The sequence below is a fragment of the Plasmopara halstedii genome (assembly GCF_900000015.1).
Source record: "Plasmopara halstedii genome assembly, contig: Scaffold_3120, whole genome shotgun sequence".
Classification (NCBI taxonomy): Eukaryota; Oomycota; class Peronosporomycetes; order Peronosporales; family Peronosporaceae; genus Plasmopara; species Plasmopara halstedii.
In genome coordinates this window covers 1,208,407-1,224,953 of record NW_020190023.1, presented here as the reverse complement: position 1 = coordinate 1,224,953, position 16,547 = coordinate 1,208,407, and the positions used below count along the sequence as shown (strand labels likewise).

Genomic DNA, 16,547 nt, shown 5'->3' with positions numbered 1-16,547 from the left:
CAACGACACCAGCGCCCACGCCAGCCGCTACAAAATTTAACGCAACGACGCCTGCACCTACTCCGGCTGCCACTAAGTCGAAACCGAATGCCAACTCACCACCCACTACATCTGTCACACAGAGTAATAAGACAGAGACACTCAATTCAACACAGACGTCAGCGTCAAACGAAAGCTCTACATATACTGGGAAAGATGACATTGTATTTACGGTAACGCCAGCTCCAATAAACGTAGGTGACAATGAATCATCGAATGGTACAGCAGATGTTCAAGTGTTAGGACCTAGACTTTCAAATACAGCGGATGGTGATGAAGACCAGACAACTTCAGGAAAACCAGCTACAGTATCATTTGCTGCAACTGCCTCTGACATTGGAGGTCTAAGCAACGAGTTGATGGGCTTATTAGCAGCGGTAGTAGCCTTTGTCGCTGTTGTAGTAGCAGCAGCTGCACTTGTTTATATTCGGAGTAGGCTTGTGAGAGAAGATGTAAAAGAGGGAGAAGAAGAAGATCTCGTTGTGGACGAAAGTGCTGAGAAGGATGAAGAATTAGACGAGAATGCCAACAGCAATGCTGAGCCACCAACGCCTGTTATCGTCCCGTCAACACCAGCTGCTGTGACAGGACAAATAGCAGTGACACCAATTGCTGCAAGTACCTCAACAAAGTTGACAACGCCAGTGCCAAAGGTAGCGCCTGTTAGTGTGGCCATGGCTTCAGTTGAAGTGACATCAAATGCTGATTCGTCTGAGATTGAAGGTCATGACCATCAAGGTGCAGATAATGACTCACAATAGGGAAGTATGCGCGGTATATGTGCTTGTATATAAACCTCAGAAGTATACTGGGGGTAAAATGTTATTATTGTGAAAAAGTATACAAACGTCTGAAGCATACTGGGGGTAAAATGTTATTATTGTGAAAAAATTGTGGTATGTAGCAAAGTGGCTGTTTAATTGTTTATTATTGATGTAGTCAGTCCACTTTGACGTGTAACGTTGCAAAATTGTATTTCTTAAATAGAAGCACCGGTAAAACAAGTATTTGATATTAATCATTCGTGAAAAAGTGTAGCAAACTGAAAGTGTGAATGGTCTATTGTCGCAGTACTATTTTTTGCGCCAGCAGTGATCCTGTGTTGACAAGCTTAGGGTGTTTCAAACTAACTGATCCGCTGTGCAGCTCCGCGAGCGCTCGAAATGATTTTCATGTCCTCCGCACTGGACGCACGATGTTATTTTTTTGACAAGGACGGTGTGCCATCTCAGCAGCAAAAATTGACACGAGCTGAACATAAATGTGGACGTCCTCTAACTGCACTGTTCGATAAGATATGAGAAGCTAGATTTTGCAAAATTCTGAAAAAGAAAATATATTCGGTATCTGGCAAAGTGGCAGGGGCTCGCCTCGCCTCGCATGGGTAATTCTAGGGGGCTCAAGACTTTTCTTTGGCACAATGGTGGTATATTCACATAGTGCTTACCTTGCGTACGATAAATCTTTTCATCTCTCGAATTAGTGTTTAGTATTTAAGGTGTGGTCCTTCTGGTGTATGCGCACTAACCCAACCGTTACTGATTTGAGCAGACTATACCAAGAGGAGAGGCTAAGTGAGGGGTCGAATGCGCTCGCGAAGTAACTTGTGGGCGCTTTTTGCTCTTTATTTAGGCGGGGGGGGGTAATACCGAAAAGATTGAATCCATAATCACGATGTGATTGAGTCTGCAAAACTCGCGGTTGCCTTTACGCTTGTGTTGGGCAATTGCGGCTCGCTAAGTCATCTTCAGCTCAATAACAACCAGCCGAAATTGCCGTGGGTTTTACGGTGAAGTGTCACCGTAGAAATCTAACTATTTATGCAGGCACGGGTGGGTGGTCGACTTATGCACAGAACGGTGGATCGAAGAGAACGCTTCGTTCTCGGTAACGACTCGCCGAAGTCTTCGTGTAAGTGCGAAGGCGCCGGGCTAAGTTCGGAGAGTCACCATGACTGCACACATCGGCGACCACCTCGGTTACCTCAGTGAGTATGGCTTATTAGCCGTCAACCGAGAAGGCTGCGCCTTTATATAACTCCTATTAGCACGTAAGGACGAAGACCTCCGATGTGAAATACGGTCAGAGGAGCAGACAATGGTAAGTCGAATAACGTGAAGAGTTCTCCTTGCAGTGAGGGCTAGAGAAGCGTTCATTTTTGCAAGATGTCTTGAAAAGACCAAATGTGCGTGTCTTCTTGTGATAAACGTGTTGATATGCAGAAGTTGCGTACAGTATCATGTTGAATATAGACCTCACACCCACAGAATTGCCTTTGTTGTCCGTCGGACGCAGAACCAAATACATGATACTATGTATTCATTATAATGATGTGTCATGACAAGATCAAGATCAACGGAGTTGTCACATACCTTGTAAGGGAATGTATATGGCTCTCAGAGTTAGCGTTAACTAAAGCATACCGCGCACCATGCACAGAAGAAGCTTTGACAGTGAGTTAGCGCTATAAACGAACAGCGGTGGGCTAATAAACTTTACCGAGGGTCAGAGCCGGGAGTCTCTCAAGTAACAAGGTACTTTTCTGCCCTCCACATATTTTTGAGTTATGTATGTCTTTTAATGAGATTGAAAAATACTGAATCGATCTGCTCTATTCGCTACAATAAAGAAACGCTATGAGCCGCATAGCGCGGCCTTTCAGTTCGCGTGATCAACGGACTTCTCCTTCATTCTTGTTTATACCATCCAGTACTTTGTACCTTACTGTAAGCAAAGGCACGTTTATGGAATCGTCGAGCGATTGTTAATTCAGCTACCATACGCTAGCGACGCTTAAATGAATGGATACAAAGTATTGTGCATCCCTCCTAAAAAAAGACATGATGGTTGATCATAAGTTTGACTCTAAAACACTACAAAAGTCACAACACCTACCTCTACGTTTACTAATCTGCAATCATTTTTGTCGATGACCTTTGATTTCTGATCATTCCTGAAACTTGTTGCGATGAGGTGAAATATTGTAAGTACTTCATTAAAACAATACCAAATCTAAATCTTTGATGCACATAGAAAGATATCTATCTGGCATTCTGCCGAAAACCAGCAACGATTGACAGATCGTCAATTTGAAAATGAGGTAGATCCAGAAGCGCAAATAGATGATGAAGAGGGACGTCTACGTTGAGATTTATGATGGATCTAATCCCAGTCATCGTATGAGGACGTCAATTAGAGAAATGACGATCGTAACCCGGTCACAGCGATAGGAAAGAAAAAGAAATTATATATTAACCGTCCGAGGAAACGATAAGGTTAGACCTAGGACGAAGATCAGCACTAGCAGGGCAAAATATAATTACCAAGTAGAAAATCTCTTTTGCCAAAGAAGTGGTGCGTAGGAATCACGCTCAAAGGTCTGGTGATTCTCAACACAACAGATCTTTTTGAGAGAACGTCAACAAGGCGACTAAGACCACCAGATTCACGGAGCTGGAGGGCAATGGTATTATACGTAGAAAACCCAGCTCGGATCTTGATAGCGAAAGATCTCATTACAGTAATGTAAGAACATGGGTGTACAAAATTTGCGCGCGTTTTGGATAAAGACTTGTGGTACATGAAGCTTTTAGTCAAGCATCGGTATTTACACAAAGGTTCTTTATAACAGCCAGTACGAGTGCAGCGAATCGCAATACGCTGCCTCCAAGAGTACTTAAACCTTAACCAAGGTAAAGCGGCTGTTCCGTTCAAATTTAAACTATATTTAATTGATTTAGTTGCGACAGAGCCGCCAAAACCTAAAACCTTAGGTTTTCATGATCAACAAAGTAATACCTAAATAATATAGTAACCTAATTAATAGGCATAACTACTGCCACGTAGTGGCTTCTTGTTACGGTGTAACGACACCTTTCTTTGATCACACCACTTGTGTAATCCACATATTTGTACGGTCACACCACATACATGGGTACGTGTAACTCCGTAACATGTCACCCCGTTACACACGTCTTGTGCTGTTCGCATTAACGGATAATGAATATGTTAGTTGTTACCCTGAAGTGACATTATTTTACACTGTCAGGTACAGAAGGTGTTTACTTAGGGACACATAATCGTACGTAGGACAGGTCACCTCGCGTGCGGGCGGCTCGTGAGAGCGTATTCGTGATACGGCTTTGGTGGACCCAAGAAAATACAGGGTGTTTACGTTGTCTTAGGACATTCTTAAGTATAACCTTATAGTGTTTGAGCTACGACTGTAAAGGGTCCAAAATAACAAAGGCGCATCATTGACTTTAGGTCTACAGACACTAAACGTGATGAAATAGTAAGACGTTCATCTTCAAATGCAGATGTGTAATTTGTCTGTCGCCGTCATCTGCCTTGCTTCTATGTATCTTGGCCTTCAATCATAGCGTCGTGCATTTGACGCACAACGATTGCTATCTTCCAAATATAATTGGCGACTTTATTATAAAATGTAGCCGGGCTCATCAGCGACTCGAATCGTATCTTTGCCTACTCACCAAACAGAGCCGATACCATTTTGAGATGGTGTTTTGGAATCAAGAAAGCTGGCGAAATCATTCCAAAAAATGTCTGTCATAGGGAGGCCTCTTTAAAGATTTATAGCGCAACATCAAAGGGTGGGGGCATGTCTCTCCAACACGCGATCACTTCGCACGAGTGCTTCGGAGGATATCGCTCACAACGCAACGATTGCGCGTACCATCCACCATAGGCCTATATATGGTCTGTCGTATTATTCAAATGAATCATTTTGAATAGCTTTGACGTTCATTGATATGCCTTCGCCGTGATCTCGCTGTACAGCGCAGATCTAGGTTCGAGGCAATCATCCATACTGGCGACAAACGTTGTAAAAAGTTAGCTTTGCTGTTTACTCACCGACAACAGTGTCATTGACAGCAACGAGTGATTCACTTACCTCAGACTGTCAACATAGACCAGTATGCCGGTATCGCCAAAAGCGTCTTTCGGAATGCAAAAAATATAGCCCATTCTAATACACTACCAAATCTATAATACAGACAAAACATAGTAATGTGCGTCTTGGCGATACATTTGTGAGCTCTGTGTGCTATTGCAAATGAAGAGAAAAAGTCTTGAATTTTTCGATAAAACGTCTGAAATTAGAGATCAATGAGCACGGGCTTTAAAGCCTAGCACAGATTCATCCTTGACATTCATGATACTTTGACCCCTTCACGCTCAATCTGCGACTGTTGTGCAGTGAACGAAGTCATGGGCAAGTATAGTTGATTTTGCTTGCACACCCAGCGATATATTTTGGCTGAAACCAGTGTTTTTGGTAGTGTGCAATATTGCTACATAGTTTATGATTTAAGGACGTCTATAAAGCTGTGCTACTAAGTTGTCTTGATGGAATATGCGTCTCATGATCGGTAACATGGTCAACAATCTTACTGCCGACCAATGGGATCGATGGTGATTTTTGCAAACTTCGGTCGTTTCTGTGTAGCCTAAGTTTTTGTTTGTTGCTGCAATCTTGTGATGAAGCTCGGACAAGCTAACAACACAGGCCAATGTGTGCTGACCGATCGGCTTACAAGTGCACCAAAGCGACGCAAATGATGCATTAAAAATTTAGGCAGAACGTTGAAGCGGGCGTTTTGAACATCCAAGCACATGTTAGAAGCTCGTTCAGATGCGAGACGAGCTGTTGTGTATTCGTAAAGTAAGGTGCATCAAGAGTAAGGTGGTTTCATCACGACTGGCATGCTAGGTGTCTGATGTTATTTGTTTTAATAGTTCGTTGTGCTCGAATTCTCTTTCGATGCAGAGCAAACACCTCGGTGATGGTGTCTAGCATATACGCTCTGCTATCGAAAAAGCATCTACAATCACGCTTTCGCGAACGCAGATGACTCCCGGCGATTTGATTGACCCGGCCATATGAAGATTCACACTGGAAGTAACGTTTGATAATTTAACGATCTTTACATCTCCCTCCAGCTGTGGTTGTCCGAATCGTCTCATCCTCTATAAATAATCTCACTAATTTGTAGATTTCTCTAGCTGACGAAATGTGAAGTGGACTACAAAGCAAACAGATATACCAGTCCAAAGCTTGAATGGTGCAAAGTGAATTTCTTTGAGATACCGAGAGTTAAATACGAGCACAGGATATGAACGTATTCTTGCATGGAAGCCAAAATAAAGTTATTTTCTTGCTTACTGGATAGTGCATTTTATGTCAAAGCATCATGTTGTTAAGTCTACAAACATACCAGATGTATGAAGATGGGCCACCAAGGAGAGCTCAATACCGCAGCTAGAAAACTAGAGAAATTCTGATTCACTCATATGCTGACTTTGCCTCTCTTCTACAAAGTTTGAAGATTCAACGAAACCAGAAGTCAAGCTTAGTGTCGTGGAATTCAGGCTGACTCTCACATTAAAGAATGGGATATTCTAAATAATTGGTTGGTCTTTAATGAACTTAGTTGACATACATGTAGGACATAGCATCGAAAAGAGACTTCCGTAATTCTAATCCGATGCAAGCAAGATATATTGGTAAAAGAAGAACGCAAGTCTCCATTCCAAACCATAAATTGCTTTTCTAACGATACAATAGAGCTATAAGCAAAAGTGTGAAGCGTCGAGACAAAATGGCAGATCCTGTTGACGAACGCACCCTCGCGCACATATGCACAATTGACGCCATGGGTTGCTCAATTGACGACTTGCCAATGCAAGCATAAGTACAACCTTGAGGGCAAGACACAGGCAGCGCATATTCGATGATGTGGTATACTCTTGATCTGCATTGTATCATTTATTGACTGACTTTTTTTTGCTATAACTCTTTTTATATACGGTCTTGATAGCCGCGAAATTCTGGATACTGCATCTGATAATATGCATCCGTTCGTCAATCAACAGATTGCTTATCAAACGGGATGGAGGTACACAACGAAAATGGACCTGTGATGGTGAAACATAGCGCGAGTGGGATGCTGCTTGAAATCCGTGTGGCGTGGTACTAGCTTTGATCTTGCACATCTTTCCTTTATGCGGTCATGGTGTTATCGCAGAAATGCAACGACTGTCTGATGCGCTGCAAATCCAGTTTCTTGTTATCGTTGGATTGTGAGCAGTATTAATATTTGAGTCCAGTGAAGTGGGTAACGTTGTATTTCAAACATCATGATTCTTCTATGTGACGTTCTCCCCAACTTTGACAAAATGCTAGCGTACTTGACCACGTACGTCGCGCTCCTATCTACAAACTCTGCTACAACAACCAATAAATGAGAACTCCAGCAAATTCGCATTCTACGTATCTATTACTGGTCTCTAAGTTTCAAATCAGCCAAGATCCAGATTCATGAGGTTACTGTTGTGTATCCTTTATGCTCAGTGAAAACCAGCCGTATCTACACTACTACAGCTGGCGTCCTATACCGCTGAAAGGCGTTATCACAAGTCCAGCCTGTACCACTCATCTAGAATCGTCTATGGCTTCACAAATCCCATCTACTAGAAGACATCCATTTCAAATGAACAAGAACATTGCGTGTACTGTGATACAAATACTGCAAGAATGTTTGCAGATGTTGCCAAGTCTCACAGTAATGATTGGATGGTAAAATCTTCGTGGATCAAAAGCACATCTTTTTCGATCTTGCACTCTAAAAACAAGCAGCAGTTCGATACAGCAAGCCCCTTAAGCTTGAAAGTTCGCACGCTCTTCAAAACGTCCATTTTCCAATTTCACCTCTCGTTACTCAATTCACACAATGACAGATAAGTCCATGCCTAAGAAGTTTCTGCGCGGCTCCACGCTCTTGCTTGGTTGTGTTTTGCTTGGAATCCCTGGTGAAATGACATCAATCATTAGCACTGTGAACTGCCAAGATTACAACAGTACGACGACGCAAGTCATGGATCCAGTCAGCAACTCTACTGAAGAAAGAGCGAATGCCGTTATGACTGTTGTTGGGCGATTCGTAAATGAAGCGGAAATATTCGCTCACAAGATACTACCAAACAATAAGGTTGAAGCAGTGGTACTTGCTGTGTATACGAAGAGCCTCCAATCTAAAAAGATCACGTCGAATCTGTTTGAGACGACAGAATTATTGGATTTGTGGACCGCCATTACTAAAGTCAAATCTCTGCATGATGAACGAGTAAAGGAATTGCGATCTCGTCTTGTTAGTATCTACGACACAGCCGGTTTGATGAAGCATATCCGAGAAGGTCTAGCTAACGACGCGCCATCAAATAACTTGGCTAAAGTGCTTTGGGATTCTCAAGTCACTGCCTGGAGCAAGGACCGCACGCCATTGATAACTGTGTTCAAGGAGCTAGAGCTCAACAAGTCTCCTCTCGACTGGAACAATCCACTCTTCCCAGCTTTCATTGAAATCGTAAACAAGCTAAAGACTGCTTCAGGGATAACGAAAGACTCTTATGATGTCCTATACGAAATGCTGATAACGTGCCATGGAGGCAAAGCGGGAGTCGACAACATCATTCACGCTGCAGCACGAGCGGTCAAAAAGGGAAATCCCGTGCCGGAGGTCCTAGTGAAGTTGATGCAGACTACATGGAAGGAAAACAGCCCCCAAGCAGATGAGCTTCTCGAGCGCTTTTTCTCCGACGTATCATTACCCGACATTCTGACGTCCCAACTTCTTCCAGTGTGGAAAGATTATGCTGAATCAAGCAAATTTGATTGGGCATCAATATTACTGAATCACTTCTTGACCATCACCAAGCATGAGATTGACAATGAAAAGGTTCTAGCTCGAACTTTGGCCGATGAGAGATTGAAAGATTCTGAATCGCAGTTTATTGCTCGGTCTGTGGAGAAGAAGCTGCTTAGCCGTTGGCATGAGAAGTCGATTCCATATGATCAGGTGCTTACAATACAAGAAATTCGAGTGACACAGGGTCAAATCACCTCCCAGCCCCATCGTGTCGAGTCATGGATCGCTTATCTTGCTGAATGTGGCAACATAGAGTCTACACTATATGACGCGTCAAGACCGCGTTTGAGTGAGAACCAAATTGCCAGCCTTTTTTCGGTCAAATGTACTAGCAGCGAAGCTTCGGAAGTTCTTGATGGCGTAAGAAAGAACTTGTTCGATTTTTGGCAGCGCAAAGGCAAGACATCAAACGATGTTTTCGAAATTTCCTTCAAAGAGGATGGCAAAGAGCTTTTTGATAAGCCAGAGCTAACATTTTGGGAATCCTATATGGTATATCGATTTGGTGACAAGGCACACGCAGAGATGCTCAAATTTTTGCGAGACCACAAATATAGTGACGAATTGCTTGAGTCATCTTTGTTGCGAAGTCTCTCACGAGCCACTGCAACTCCGATAAGCGCTGACCAAGAGCCGCCAGCTGAAGTTAAATTACTAGTCCAATTTTGGCTTGAGAAGCAAATGTCTGAGCTTCAGGTTCGACAACATATGAAGCTCGATGATGTGGCCAACCCCGCGTGGGATCGCCTTTTCTCTGTCTGGATTACTTTTTATGCCAAACAGAAATATCCGGAGTTGGGTTTTAAACCTGCAATCGACAAAGCAACAACGAATGATTTATATCCTCAGTTCGCTTTTGCTCGGATGCTTGCTGAGGCTGCGATTCACCACGAATCTGATTTTGTTCTTCAGATGCAGAAAAACCAGTTTCAATACTGGAACGCTCAATCGGAACAATGGAAAGTTAATCTTTTTAGCGAGCTACACGGTGACCCACTGAACGCGATCGACCTTCGAGTCACGGAAGACTATGTAGAATTCGGTCGAATTGGATCACACTAGGTTAAGGAAACACTAGGCTTTAGGACTCAGTCATATCGACATTGCATAGTAAACACAGCATCTAGGTAAGAAGAAAACCAGACAATCCAAAATTGCAGTCTATTAGAAATGATTTTGTTTAGTTCGTATTCTTACATTACATTATGTGTGTCATTGAAAATGATTTGTTTAGTTAATGCTCTTATATGACAATATGTGGCTAGTACAAGCTCTAGAATCTTTATAAAATCCAGTTCCGGTACACCAGAAATGTAAATAGTACCAAGTGTATAAGGTATTAAGAACTTATTTAGTTACATTTCTGATGTGAGCCACACGAGAGTTTACACTTATTTTGTGCTACCTATGACATCGACGTGCTGCATTTATTCGTCGTAGCTCTCGGTATGGCGCCGCACATCATGCGCATGACACTCAGTCTCGTCGAGATAGAATCATCGATTCGGCTACGAAGTGTAGCTGGGCTGATATCAGCATGTCAAAAGTTGATGGACATCATGACCGGAGCCAGTTCGTGGCGAAATCAGAGTCCCTGGGGGTCACTAAAGCAGTTGCGGAAAATTGGGGTAAAGCCTGTCGAGGTATGTACCATGTTATCCAGTGCAGCCACAATCATTAACAGCGATAAACTCCAGCACGGCGATCTCTCCGCGTATGTGCTCCGGTGGATATCATTCACAACGCAATTTACATGTTCCATCTGACTTTCGGTTTCCAAATGGTTAGCGGTTGGCAAATTAAATTCGGTGCTTGGCCCTTGACACCAATACATAGCGCCCACCGAGCATTATACGTTTTTCTCACGAGATGGCCAAGTCAAGTTCCTCATGCATTCTGTATTCACTAGATGTCCACATAATGAGGCACAACTAAACGCAGAATATCAATGTGGGTCAGTGCTCTGGTATATCAAGCTTTAAGATGAGGCATAGCAGAATAGGCGTACAATCCTGCTCTTTGATATAACGTATTCTGAGTTAGCAAATTCCTTGCTTTAAAGTCTTTACGCAGCATAGCATATATTGCATTACCCGCGCACTGTACTTATCATGATATCAATTGGCGACGTCACCGTTGTGAATCATATTCGGGGCGACGAGTTTGTGCATCTGCAACCACATTAAGCAGACCGTACCTCATTGTTATACTCGACAAAGAAGGATGTGCATCTTGCCAGATATGTGGTGACGATGTACACACTAGTGTGAACAGTGTGATCACAACAACGCATGTTCTGATTCGATAACAAACGGCTCAGAGCCAAGTAAATCCACCCTGGACTTAATATAGGTCATAATTTATTGGAAGTACATATTTTAATTGGATAGGTAGCAGCTTTGCTCATACGGGATCACGCGTTCAAGCCCATAGGCATTTGTATGTGGCAAAGTAAAGACTAGTGCAAAGGCTGAAGCATCACAGACGACGTGGATAGGCCGAAAAGCCAGAATCTGGGTACCCATTACCGTCTCATTCACACTCTGAAAGGCCGCCTCTTCGCGACACTTCAACACCATTTGGTATCCTTTCCAGAGGATTAATGAGGATTTATTTCATGTCGAAATAGTGAACACTGTACTTGTGCGAGTAGTTTGCCAAGACAAATGGGACAAATATTGTGATTTGTGTACTTAACCTTCAACCATTCAGTGATACGATAAAAGAATTATATTGCGCTTGGTGAAATTGTGTATATCCAAAAGAAACAGAGCTGTATTTTATGGTGATGACGCAGAGTTAATAGTGGGAGGATCCGAGGCTGCTAGCCATACGTTATGATAAAAGTATGAGGAGTAGTAAGACGTATGTATTTAGTATGATTTTCAATTTTCTTATATATATGTATCTGTGAAATAGCAAAGCAAACTAGCAGTTTCTATAGGCTCTAGATTTCGCTAAATGTAGAAGCACACGAACCCAACCCCTCTGCGTTTGTTCACACGGACTCTGAGAGTCGCAGCTCTGCACAACAACCGAGTAAAACTTGGTAGAACTTGTTGAACAATCGCACAACCAAGTCGGGGATATACTTATCCTCTCAAAGCATGTTCTGATGATTAATCTGGAACGATTACACAATAACATTGAAATATCTAGGTAAAATAGGGAACATGGAAATATGATTTGTACTATCTATCCAGACGTATCAGGTATATTATAATTCATCTAGTACCCGCAAAGGGGGCAAAGACGCGTAAATTATCGTCATTAGTTAGGGAGTTTGATCACCACAATGGCGTCTGGCCTCCCCGGAGGAAAGATGGTTAATATCTCGATGATTATTCTCCGAAACGGTGTGGCTTGCACCGAGACCTTCTGCATCCAACCAGGCTTTTCGCAAAGTGAATGGCGTCTCATTCATTGCAGAACATAATCATCCTGCCTGAAGACAGGATAAGATGCGGGGAATGTACGCCCTGCGAGTGCACCAAAGGCGATAGACTTCGTCCTTGGTGGGGAAGAAAAGAAAACCTCTTGGCTAATGAACAGCCCAGCTACCCATAGGAATTTAAACTGCGATAGAACAAAATATCTGCACCTTGTGTGCCATTTTCGCTCTTAGCTGAGGGATACGAAGAGTCAGGTTCTCACGTAAGGGCGGGCGACAAACCACTTAGAAGAAATTTCAGGTCCCAGTAGGTCGCCATTCGCCTGCTGGGAAAGTTTTGGGTTTTATCGTATCTCAGGGTGGCTTATGGGAGTTGTGATTAAACAAGTTGGGTTTTACGACCAGGTTGGTTGGGTGTTGGCAGCAACGTGTAGGTCTTTGAGACCTTGCAAAAGTTCTGTTTGGGTCCATGTGAACCGTGCAATCACGAACAACGTGCCACTACCGAAAAAAGAAGCAAAAAAGGCACGAAAGATGCTTAATACGGAAACAATATTCGCGTATCTTGCGATGATAACGCTGGCCAAAGTGTCGATAGTATGTTGGACCGTCAAAAAATGAAAAAGAGAGCTCTGACAGCGTGTAATCTTGTCTTGTCCTGAAACCTGATTCGAAAAATACTCTCATTTGGTCAGTGTGGCGGAAATGCCACAATGCATAAGTCGACTGGAAGTCGTAAAAATTAAGTGCTACGCTCTTGGCTGTTGCTGGAGCATCGTCGTGTCATAAACATACCTCCGCCAGAATCGCTTTTTGCGCGGGCACGAAGCTGCAGTAGCTCCGTGCAGGGAATGGGATTGTCTGATAGTAATAGTAATCGTATTGTTAGGTGCCTCAAGTCGAGTCCAGATGGCAGAAGCGGTACTAAGTTGATATCTGATGATGAAAAGGAAAAGAACGATTGTATATTGCTGACTTTAGAGGATGTCAATGTTGAGACAGAAGAGGACGACGGTATGTCTTGGTCTTTGTAGTGAATCAATGACAGCACGGTATTCAGGACCGATGGATAGCAGAAGCAACTAGATTTCGCGATCTCCCGTATTAGAGTTGGTAGAGCTGAAGGGCGACTGTCACTCACGAGTAGAGGGACTAGGGACTTGAAGACTTCATTCTTGTAACAGCAAGGTGATACTGTTGAGTCAGCACTACCATGCGACAGGCCCACCGTGAGGGCGGCAAAGCCCCACAAGTTAGAGACAATAAAGATTGTTCAGTTGTGACCGGGGTGACTGCAAGTCTCCCTCCACTTCCCCGAGCAGAAGATCTTAAAAAACTAAGTAAGGTTACTTTTAGTATGGTTCGTACGAGAGGAGAAGCTGAGCTTACATTAGTAATGAATGAACTTGCGGTTGAGGATAATTGCAGAGCACTGAGTACGGAGTAGGATGATTTTCTAAAGGATCCTATAACTTCGTTCCACCCTAGATTGAAATAACCATCACGCGGTGTGCCCAGATAGGGGATGCGTCACAAAAAGATTTGAATCCCGGAAAAAAAGATATTACGTCAGACGGTTATGGTCACAACGAGGGCACTTTGTGACGTCATTGACGCTAATTCTTTTTCAATACACGAAGCGGTTTTGCTTAGGAAATGTAGTGTTCACACTGATCGCCATCTTTTTGTGTCAGAGAAACTAAAAACATGTGGCAAATTGTGCATGCTAACGATAAGCTTAATACAATCACGACTTTGACCCAATATCCGAATTTTAGAATAAATGTGTCGCAGAGTTACATGGTCGGCTGTGGATTGTTCAGTGGAATCGACCTAGTTTTCATTATCAACTGCTGATGAGAGATAGCGATACCTCTCTCACTGCGGTAAGTATATCGGACGGATGTTTTAAGAGCGGATGATTATGCCGGAGGGAGTGTTTAAAGCACCAGCGAAGTTCTAACGTCTGGTAACACGGCTATCGGGCCACATCGTGGCTATGCACAAAAGTCTCCCGACGACATATCCGTCCATTGTCGTGCGAAGCCAAAAAGTTGAATGTGGAAATTCACATCAAACACCTGCGAGTGGTGCTCGTGTGTGTGCGCTTTTTTCAGCTACTCCATGATTATGACGGCTGCGTGTTTGACACGAACGAAATGCCTCTTTTGGTTTGCTCTGGAAGAAAGCAGGTCTGCGGATCAATACCGCGAAGACCAATGCCAATGTAGACTGACCAGTTACTCTATCCATTCGAGCACATCCGCATAAAGTTGCTTAGAATTTATAAACTGTTAAATGTTGAACTTCATCAATAAGTGAGATATCATGACTTAAAAGTGTCAGGTAAAGAATATATGGTATGGAAAGAGTCCACTCACACCTTTGAAGCATCTGAATATTAAAGGACAATTAGCGCCGTCGCACGCACCGAGAAAACATGTAATCAACAATTGCGACTTGCTTATAATTTTATTATTGATTACCATTTATTTTGTCATAACTTTGTAGGTTTGTTTTTTGAAGGCGATGTTCGTCAAAAATTTTTTGTACTTACCGACGAAATCGTTGAACAATGAGTATCGATTTTAAATAATCACAATAGAGTAACAAATGTTGGACTCTCCCGCGCTATCAATCGCAAGAATATTCTCTTACTATACCGGTATCCTTGTCATTCTGCAATCCACCATTGTGTAAAAACATGTCGAGAGCTTATTGGTACTACTGCAATCTACCCGACGAGGCGTCACTCGTGGTTCCTATTGTTCAAGCTCATCAAAATGCTGCTTGTAATTATGTCGAAGTCTTTGCTAGTACATTTACAGCCGAATTAACGCTGGAAACGGCAATTGACGATGACGAATTGGCCGTCGCAAGATCCGCGTATGTATTGGTGGCTGCTACGCTGGACTCGACAGGTGTCGACCTTAAGAAGGCTGAGACCAAAACAAAGGTAAATTCGACAAAAACTGAGCGAAAAGTTGCCGCTCAATCATCAATGGATGCCACTGTGAAATTAATTCCTACTGAGACAGCGTTAGCGGCCGAAGAACTTGCGACTGAGGAAAAGCGCAGGGATGATAGCGCTTGTGTATCTGAAGAATCAATTGCAGCTGGAAATGCTGCATCTGTGACCGTCAACATTGTTGAAAAAAAACCGACTGTAGTCCAGGCCTTTGCTGAAGATACTGCAACGGTCGAAATTTCGGCTGGGGATGCAGCGACTGAGACCATATTAAAGGTCGAAACTATGGAGAAAACTCCTAAAGTTGTTGAATTTGCGGGTAAAGAAGAATACGAGTCAGTAATGGCTCAAAACGGGGTTGACGATGAAAAACTGATCAATTTTAAGCAGTTGACTGACGAGCCTATAGCTGAACCAGTTGTGGCAGAGGATGTGACGACGATGAAAACAGTTGCTGCTCTATCGACGTCAAGCGTCAGCTCTGATAAGCTTGCGACCAGGCATGTGACTGATGAAGTGGTTCTTGAGTCAAAAAAGGTCATGACATTCGAAAATTCGATCCTCGAAGGTCAAGGCGAGCCTGTGGCAATAGTCGAAACTGCAGATATTCAAGGAGAAGAACAATCAACCCTAGCAAAGACCGTGCGTGATGACGAGTCGGAGACGGAGACTCAGTCCGAGAAATCGGAAATGAATGTGACAGAAGCAGTCGAGACTGATGTCGTTGTTAGAGTTGTCGCTGAGCCTGACTCTGAAATCGGTGAAACCATGGTCATCAATCCCGTCGTTGCAGCAAAAGAAGATGCTGCGCAAACGTCGTCGTTCGGGTTTATACCCGAACAGCTTCGCAAGAATAGCTACGCGGTCTCATCAGTTGCTGTTGCAGTCACTACTGCAATCGTTGCGACTTTAATGGCACGCAGATAAGAAAAGACATCAAGTGCGTGACTTCTTTATATATACATGATAACAAGCACTTAATGTGACTTAACTTTTCGAAAGATACAATTTGTCTTGAAGAATTTCTGGCATTCTGCGGTGTATATACTTAAGTTCCTGATTCTCTCTTTAAATATTGTAATGTGCGTCCCTCTGATGGTCAAATAATATTATACATCAATTACACTGCAATGTGTACGTTAAAAGTCCAGCGAAGAGCTCAGCACAAATTACGAAACAGCAGGTCTACAGACTTGCTTTAAAAATCGCAAGATTTGCTTGATGGACCAAATTGTTATAAATTTGTATGGACAATTTGATTGTAGAACTACTCGTTTGAGCAAGTAACTCAGAAGGAAATAAGGTTATTAATGAGAAGAAATGGTAAGTGAGCGTGGAGCCATATAGAAACCAGGGCAGTCATGTGAATAGTGCATCTTTTAATTGTAGCATAAGTCGGAGAAGATATTGAGTAGTCCTA

At 43.0% G+C, this 16,547-nt stretch overlaps 3 protein-coding genes across 3 annotated transcripts in view; all 3 read left to right on the top strand.

Moving 5' to 3' along the window:
* PHALS_07785 (uncharacterized protein) overlaps positions 1-800 on the top strand; it is a gene marked incomplete at both ends in the record, with an annotated part of 955 nt that extends 155 nt beyond the window's left edge. The window contains one exon of the mRNA XM_024721314.1: positions 13-800. Within this exon, the coding sequence (XP_024586425.1) occupies positions 13-800 (788 nt within the window). The remainder of the gene's footprint in view (positions 1-12) is intronic.
* Positions 801-7,793: 6,993 nt separating this feature from the next.
* On the top strand, positions 7,794-9,830 carry PHALS_07784 (uncharacterized protein; the record flags this gene model as incomplete). Its single annotated transcript, XM_024721313.1, has 1 exon — positions 7,794-9,830. The coding sequence occupies one exon, from the start codon at positions 7,794-7,796 to the stop codon at positions 9,828-9,830; it is 2,037 nt and encodes a 678-aa protein (XP_024586424.1).
* A 5,033-nt stretch (positions 9,831-14,863) lies between these two features.
* Positions 14,864-16,054, top strand: PHALS_07783 (uncharacterized protein; the record flags this gene model as incomplete). The annotated part of the gene is made up of 1 exon (XM_024721311.1): positions 14,864-16,054. The coding sequence occupies one exon, from the start codon at positions 14,864-14,866 to the stop codon at positions 16,052-16,054; it is 1,191 nt and encodes a 396-aa protein (XP_024586423.1).
* Between the last annotated feature and the right edge of the window lie 493 nt (positions 16,055-16,547).